At 47.4% G+C, this 8,822-nt stretch overlaps 1 protein-coding gene across 1 annotated transcript; it reads left to right on the forward strand.

The window, feature by feature from the left end:
- The first annotated feature begins 499 nt into the window (after positions 1-499).
- Positions 500-8,044, forward strand: LOC144123683 (uncharacterized). Its single transcript, XM_077656466.1, has 7 exons — positions 500-511; positions 3,928-4,043; positions 4,809-4,861; positions 6,566-6,711; positions 7,105-7,168; positions 7,590-7,840; positions 7,922-8,044. Exons 1-7 carry the CDS (start codon positions 500-502, stop codon positions 8,042-8,044), a joined length of 765 nt encoding a protein of 254 aa, XP_077512592.1.
- Positions 8,045-8,822: the final 778 nt, after the last annotated feature.

The following is an 8,822-nucleotide window of genomic DNA, read 5'->3' on the forward strand; positions in this document are numbered from 1 at the left end:
CCAAGGCTCTGCCGTCCACGCCTCGGTCCATCGCAGACATCGTATTAGATAGAGAACTCGTGCAGTTGGCCAGAGGTGACAATTTTCTGCTCTTCGATGGTGGACCGGGAGACCCAGAGAGACTCATTCTTCTTGGAACGAAGGAAAACCTTGAAAACCTGGCCTCCTGTCCACACTGGTTCGCGGATGGAACATTTTCAGTGGCGCCAGCTGTGTTTTATCAGCTGTACACCATTCACGCTCTGCAGTCTGGCAGGGTGCTGCGAATGGTGTATTGTCTGCTAAAGAGGAAAACGACAGCAACCTATACACGGGTGCTCAAGAAAATGCTGGAACTCGAGCCGGCTCTGTCCCTAATGAGTTTGCTCACAGATTTCGAGCAAGCAGTCTGTCCGAAGGAAGGTCCGAGAGATCGGCCTTATCCGAAAGTACGCTACTGACTCCTACTTCCGTGAAGCAGTGCAGCTACTTCCAGCGTTGAGTTTCCTGAGACCGGAAGATGTTGCCAAAGGTGAGTTGGGCTCTTGCAGCCCATGTTTCGTTCAAGTATTTGTTAAGAAGTTAAGGTAATTACCTCCTACCTCCAATGCACACGCGTTCGACGCCCGAAAATGTTCGCTAAACCGCCGACTTTGCATATGTGAAAGAATGCAGTTCTGCCTTCATACGCTTAAAAATGTGCTTAAGGCGAAGCATTTAGAACAATGGTAAAAATAAATGAAGGGAATGTCTCCCGTAAGTGCAGTTGTAGGGTGTGCATTTGTTTTCGTTTTAATTAATAATGGGCTTCCAAATTTTCCACTCTACGAAGAGCTTCAGGACCATGTGCAAGTCCTGGACCACCAAGAGTCAGAAGTTTTTGACTATTTTGGCGGACATACGTAGCTGTCCCATGTGGACGAAATCGAACGCGGAAGGACAGCCCGTTTGCGCCCACTTTGTAGCTGCCACGACCCCGTGCTGGATGGTCTGCTGAAGCATGCCACAACCGCCTGCAGCAATCGCTAGGTTTCCGACACCCAGACCCCTACCGCCTCATTGCGGCCCTGACGCAGGAGCAGTCCCTAACGGAGCAAAAGCAGGCGGAGGCTAGACGTGGGATTGCAGTTCCCCAAAGGGCAGCCTATGCTAACATCGCTGAGCGCCTGCAAGGAGTCCTGGCAAACTACTCAACGACGCCTTTAATAGATATTATGCTAGGCTGTCGGTTTGCTTACGAGTCGTAAACCTCTACAGTGCGAGCTTCTCGCGAAATAAATGTTTTCTACAAGCTCCTACTTCTATTAGCCGTCGTGTTGGTTTCTCGCCGCAGACCTGAAGCATGCCGTGGGTTTGACACGCATTTATTCTTTACATCGTCATTTTTCTTGATTCCGCTCTCTCTCTCTTTTATTTGCACGCTTCACTGATAGTGGCCGAGTTGGTGCCGATTGACGGGTTCATGCCCATTCTTGTTTATAAATCTACTTACTAGTACCACTAGTCTATTTGTGGAAACCCGTCTTGCCTTTCCCGATACAGCTGCCCACTAGGCCACACAACGGCGACAAACTAATTAAGAATGAGCGCCGTCGTTTGGCGTATCTTGTAGCCCACAATGTCACTTTGGGACGTATAGAAATTCATCAGTAAATCAGCAGCGTACGTAGACGGATATTTTAGTAAAGCATTGTGCGAAATTCTGTCATAGGCGTAATTGTTAAATTCCGCTTGTCTTAATATTATTTTATAATTATAATTCATAATAATTAGCAATAAAGGTATTGAGTAATTCAAGAACATCAAGAGAATTCCAGAAGATCGTGATGCACCCTTCGATTCCTGCGAACAAGGTCATGGTTTATTGCGCTACTATGACAAACATTATTCCAGCTGTTTTGCGAGCCGTGCGTGAAAGGTACACAACAGTGGGATTTTGAAATATTTAGAAAAATTTATCATGCCACAGTAGTCATTCCAAGTATTTTCTCTGGTTGTTCAAAAGGCAAAGAAGCCGAGAAAATTGTTTCAAACATCAGGAAACATAAGTCGTGTCAGATTAGAAATTCGAAATTTGAGAAAATTTGCTTCTTGCGCCATATTCAGGCCTAATTTTCGCAGTGAGGTGTTCGTCAAAATATGGAAGTTGGTGCGTAGAACAGCACGATTCATTGCTTTTATTTCCAGAACACTTTTTTTTTTAAGGGAAGGAATAATTTTTAATGCTGCGTCCCCGCGTCTGATTCCGGCGTTGCCCTGTACCTGCTCTTCATTGCAGTACATTTCGCCGCCGGCTGCGAACATACACAGAACCAGCTCCCCACTGCACTGGGATTGGAGGCTGCCAGTTTCGGCAATGCAGAAATATGCTCAAGGGCACGGTTACAGAAAAACGAAAATGAAGCGGCCACGTAGCCGGAGCATCAGGATAACGGGAGATGCGGACAAAAGAGCACTGCAGCCACGCTCCCCACCCCGCAGCTGCGAGAAGCACTGTGAAATGCAGGTGCCGCTTTAGATCCGAGCACAAGCAGACTGGCTAGTGTTCCACCAGGCCAACAGTACTGCTCTGCCCTCCTGCCAGGAAGCACAATTTGCGTTCTGATAACAAGGAGAGTGAAAGCCGCCCCAAGAGATCGTGCCGCATTCTGTGAGCGAATCGGAGTTGTGCTTTTCGTGAGTTTGGCCACGGGAGATCCAGCGGCCGTGGTTTGATTGTGCCCATGGGCGGAAAAAAGTAGAACCGAACGAGATGGCCATTTTACACCTCCTTTTGCAGCAGACGAAGGTGCTGCGCAGCAAGAACCAGTATTTAGAGGCCATAGAGAGGACAGGTACTGACTCCTTATGAGCTACTTACAGGACGGAGAAAACTATAAAGTCTGCCGTAGCCCTCTGGATGCCAGAAGAACTTATTCAAGAAAAAAAGTTTGACTGACTCGACGGTTAGAAAGCGCACTGCCTTTGAACGGAATACGGGCAATTCATCACATCAAGCCTTCACCTGTCTCAAAAGGATCATTACACTATTGTTTAGGCTCATCGTCAAAGTTCAGAAAAATCGACTGCTGGGCGAGTTGGTGCATGACTCGACGATACAAGGCGCAGGAGTAGGCAGGACGAACAAAGAAGGAACACGGACAAGGCGCTTACTGCAACCGTAGTTTAAGGGACGAGCTCGCCTTTTACAGTCGAATGCAACTCATTTTATTATTTTCTCGCTTAAAATAAAAAGCTACAAACAGCCACGCTTTCCGCTGCGCTGCCTTGGAGCACTCGACCACTGCAGCAGCCTCTTCAGCGCTGCACCGCACTGCGCTGCGCTTTTCTGTCGTCGTGCTGTTTTGTCGCTGTGCCGTTCTGTCGCTGCGCCGTTTTGTCCGGCGTTCCGTTTTGACGCATGCTGTTTTGTCGCCATGCTCTTTTTTCCCTGCGCTATTTTGTTGCTGCGCTGTTTCTTCCCTGCGCTGTTTCATCGCATGCTGTTTTGTCGTGTGCTGTTCTTTCGTGTCCCCGGCACTGCCACTCACCCCAAACTGTTCTGCCATCGCCAAAGCAGGGAGCTCCGGCCCACGTGTCGGTGCCCCGCAGGATTTCCCCCTGCCGGGAAAGGCCTAAAACTAACACATTCGCTGCTTCGCGGTCCCCCACCACCTCTGGATGTAACTCTCACTCCGCCTGCTTTGCAGCGGTGGAACAGATCTCTCGAGTGAAAAAAGGACAGAGCCCCGATAACGGGCCCAGATAACTAAATTCCTTCCGTTTCATGATTACCCAGAAAACACAAACATATGACCTTTGTGGCTCTATGGAACTGTAGAGCACTGCTGAGGAATTACAGTGACATAACACATATTTTTGGGTCAATGTTGATAGGTAGATATAAGCGTGACCAGCTGCTGCAGACATTTTTGTGCCAGCCTCGCCTGTAGACACGTTTATGTGCAGCCAGCAGCTGCCTCGGCAGCACCAGCCGCCTCGCCTGCACCAGCCACCTCGCCAGCACCAGCCACCCTGCAAGCAAGGATTGGCATTATTGCATACTTTGTTTCATACGGGAACAAGTATGTTGCACTGTTTATTTTTAAGCTTTTGTTTAAAGTGAAAACTGAGTTCCAGCTATATATTTAATATATTTGTGCCGCCGCATGTGCTGTGTTTCATCATACTGCGTTGTGTCTGTGAGCACAGAACGCTGTCTTCGCAGTATTTCTTAACTGAGGCACGAAGCCTCTGCTCACTTCTCATTGCATTGTCTTCATCAAGAGGATGTGCCCCCGCAAGGAATTCAGCTTCAGTGGTGCTGTACAAACGCAGTCTATAGTGTGCTGCTTCAAGCTGAGTGCTTCATGCGTGAAGTTATGTGTGGTGGTGCAGTGTTGTGAAAAGCTGCTACTGTGCACAGTGCTCTTTACAGTGGAATGTGCAGCATTTGGCGAAGTCCTGTCATAGTCGACATTGTGGCAGTGGTCGTCGTCGCCCTTGCACCTGCCATCATTGTAGTGTTAAAAAAGGTGGGCGTCGCCCACCATTGGAGCAAACTGTGGCCATGTGTGTGACCTTGTATCACGCCTATCCTACAGTCTGTGAAATGTGGGCTGTATGTTAATGCTATCTTCAGGACTTGTTTGTATGCTGTGCCGTGTACTGTCAGTATGTATGCAGCATTCCAAGAGAGCAGTCTGTGCGTTCACCATCCACCTGCAAAAGAACTTAACTTTTTCCCTGTCCTCAGTGCCTCCAGTATGGAGCCTGTGTCGTGTGTGTTGTGTTTTGGCTACCATTCATTGGCAACCACTTGAGCATTATGTTACCTCTCTGGGCTGCAGCATCGCTGCAGGTCACAAGGTGCGCACAGTACGCAAGATGCAAGGTGGCAACGGTATCTCCCTGAGAGTGCAATTTCATCCAGTAGAGAAGTGTTTGCGCAAGACAGGAGAGGAAATGTTCGCTGTGCTTTTATCTAGTCATGAACTTAGTATAGCATTGAACTCTGACTGATGTGCTTCGCATGAGAATCGTAGTTTTTTACACATCCTTAATGAGCAACCTTGCATCTCGTTCCGTTACCGCTTCACTGTCACGGGCAAGACACGTTATATCAGAGGTGTAACGAGTTCTAAAGAGTTGCCAGCCTGTGCTGCAGAGTCGCATGGCATTACAGGTTCAGTATGAGCTCAGAAAGACATGTATGCACAATTACTTGTTCATTGAAGGAAATGATGTTAAGGGCATACGTGTTTTTGATGAACACACGATGAATACAATGCCGTGAAAAGCAGTCATAGTGGCCCTTATATTCCATGCTGCATTTGCCACCTTTGCGTTGCTTCCAAACACTCTCATTGCAATTTTTGAGTGATTGGAGTGTCTTGGCTGCACTTACACAAACCTCACTTGCTGTATTGAGGCGTTGCCTACATTTTACTTGTATGTTAATGTGAAAATTTTTTGCTTCTGTTGATGACATGTGCCACCTGTGTATGGCACAGTAGTGTCACCATTAAGTTCGTGGTTATAACCTAAGGGCACATTTATACAATGCCAACACCTCTGGTACACATTTACTGTAGATTGAGTTGCCACCTGACTGGCTTTATCAGCATGCATGATATAGCATCTTAATGTGCCACTGCTCCCTCCTTTTCTTTTATCGCTTCAGACCATTCATTGTTATCCTTCGAGGACTGTCTCCTGTCACATATGCCAGCTATTATGTTTTTTAACACCTTAAGCTATGAAATTTGGTTTTTATAGAAAGGAAAGACACTAACTATTCCACTTCCGGGAGGTCACCTCAACAGTGCTGTCGGCGAAGGGATGGAGGAGAAAATGAAAGTAGGAAGAGAGAAAAAGGCACAGTAGCAGAGGTCCCTGTAATAATTTTGACTGCCTAGGGCTCCTGATCATGCACTGACACTGCATAGCTCATGGGTTTCTTCGGCGTTTTGCCTCCATCGAAATTCGACCGCTGTGACAGGTATTTAACCTGCATCCTAGAACTGAGGAGCCAAAAATACCGGTGCCTCAACGGGCTGGGGCCGGCAACGCGCTCGCCGGAAGGTTGGAAGCGCTTCTGGCAGCAGCGGGTGAGGCAAGCGCGAACTGCAGGCTCGCTAGTCGGTGCAGAGCACAGGTGAGCCAATCTGCTTTCGGTGCGCGGCATGGCACGGTTACACTTTCACTATCACGTGTGTGCTCTTCGGTGCTTGCGAATTTTGCCCGCTCGTCCAGTTAGGAGCGCCTGTGCAAAGGCTAGTGTACTGCTGTGCACTTGTGCTTACCCAGTGCAACATACGCAGATGCACCGAACGTCGTCACACTCTCTGGCGGCTTCTGAACAACCAGTGCTGCGATACATGACTTTCAGCACGAGACCCGTTAAGAGACACATAGTTCAAAACTGGACATATTGGAATATCTTACTCTGTGTAATCCAGCAGGGCAACCTATACATTTGGCATATTAGGCTGCAAGCTTTTTGTCCTAGATTTTGTCAAGAAATAGTCGGACCTCTCGGAATGCTTATAACTCTCCCGCCTCACTTCCATTTTAGGTATGAGAGCCATATCTTTTATTCATGCAGAACTACAGGCGGGGGGGCTGCCGAACCCAGAGGCAGTGCTGAGCCCAAGTGATGCCCGCATTTTGGCAATCGTTGGCGAAGACTGCTCCGTTGGGTGCAGGTCCCCGGCCGTATTCGGCATGGCACCAGCAGCCGCAGTTTCACCGGTGAGTAACTATGAAAGAATTTTTCCAACTTGCACAAAGATATGTCAGCACCTTTCCACAGCAAGCGGTGGCTGCTATCAGGCAGGAGCTGAAATCGCAAGGCAACTCTGTAAGCGCATTACAGAATGACGCAAGCATACGTGCTGGCCGTGCGTAAAATGACATAGCGTTTGTTCCTATATCACCAAGGTAAATTAGTAACATCCTTCTGAAAATACGCCACAGCAAAAGATGTCTCAAAAAGAATGAAGCTGGAATCGTAAATATATAAAATAATTTTTATTCAAAATTAAATATAGCATGGCACAGCGTTGAAACCATAACCAGAAACCAATGCTTGTGTTGCCGCTGAAGTATGAATGAACTGTGAGTATTCATCTTATGCACTCGCAGGCACCGAGCCCAGCGCCACAGGCGCCAGAAGCCATGGATGAGCATGACTATTGCTCAGTACAAGGTTTGTCATGTACTTCAGTAGACAACAGCTTTCTAAGCATGGTGCAGGTTACAGTTAGTTGCAGCATGGTGAGACATAGCTTTTAAGCATTGTTACAGGAAATGTGATCATAACTATCACTATGTCAGTTGGCTAATGTATATGCTGATTTACATTGAACAAACTTGTATTTTTTAGTAAAACATTTCTGTTTTTGCAGTCATAACATTAGTTTTATGCATTTATGGCCAAATTGTGTTGTACACATGGTGCCAAATTTCAATGTATGGTACCTGAAATGAAAAAAGATGTACGACCCAAAAAATGCTCCTGCAGTAAAGTGAGGCATAAGACAATGCAACAGAAATGTGACGCATGTTCCAAGTCAGAGGTGTCTTGTGGTTTCACTACAGGAAAACAAACTGAAATTACACATACGCAGAGAACGAGGGCCAGCCAGGTACGCGAGCTGCACCGCCACCAATACAAGCTGCACCGCACCAGCAAGGTGGCTCAATCAGGAGGCCGCATGCACTTCCACCTCGCCAGCAAGACCACCCAGGCAGTGTACAGCAAAGGCACAACGCGATCGCCGCCCTAATAGAACAACAAGGGCGCCTGGCCACGATACAGGACCAGCAGCTCCGGCAGATGACGACAGACCTGGCACACATCAGGGCCCACCTGGCAGGGGTAAAGTATTATTGACTATGTTTGTTCAGTGTTTCCCCCAGGACGGTGATAAAGAACGCTTGTTGTCTTTGCAAAAAAAAGATTGAAAGCCTGCAGGTCCGCCAGGTCAACGCCGTCGAGCAGCTGGTGCAGGCCCTGCGTGACATTAGCAGCACACTGCAGGGCCGCAACCAGGCGCCCTGTGAGAATGGTGGCGATCCATAAGGTGAGTTCAGAGGAACAGAAAAGAGCACGACCTTGGCAGTCAGAGCAGTGTAGTGAGAAAAGCCATGATAGGTCGTGCAGGCTACTGTACGGAGAGGTATTTTAGGCTCCTCAGTTCTAGGATGCAGGTTAAATACCTGTCACAGCGGTCGAATTTCGATGGAGGCAAAACGCTGAAGAAACCCATGAGCTATGCAATGTCAGTGCATGATCAGGAGCCCTAGGCAGTCAAAATTAATACAGGGACCTCTGCTACTGTGCCTTTTTCTCTCTTCATGCTTTCATTTCCTCCTCCATCCCTTCGCCGACAGCACTGTTGAGGTGACCTCCCGGAAGTGGAATAGTTACTGTGTCTTTCCTTTCTATAAAAACCAAATTTCATAACTTAAGGATTAAAAACATAATAGCTGGCATATGTGACAGGAGACAGTCCTCGAAGGATAACAATGAATGGTCTGAAGCGATAAAAGAAAAGGAGGGAGCAGTGGCACATTAAGATGCTATATCATGCATGCTGATAAAGCCAGTCAGGTGGCAACTCAATCTACAGTACAATGTGTACCAGAGGTGTTGGCAATGTATTATTATATGGTTATAACCACGAACTTAATGGTGACACTATTGTGCCATACACAGGTGGCACATGTCATCAACAGAAGCAAAAAAATTTCACATTAACATACAAGTAAAATGTAGGCAACGCCTCAATACAGCAAGTGAGGTTTGTGTAAGTGCAGCCAAGACACTCCAATCACTCAAAAATTGCAATGAGAGTGTT

The sequence above is a fragment of the Amblyomma americanum genome, chromosome 3, assembly GCF_052857255.1.
Source record: "Amblyomma americanum isolate KBUSLIRL-KWMA chromosome 3, ASM5285725v1, whole genome shotgun sequence".
Taxonomy (NCBI): Eukaryota; Metazoa; Arthropoda; class Arachnida; order Ixodida; family Ixodidae; genus Amblyomma; species Amblyomma americanum.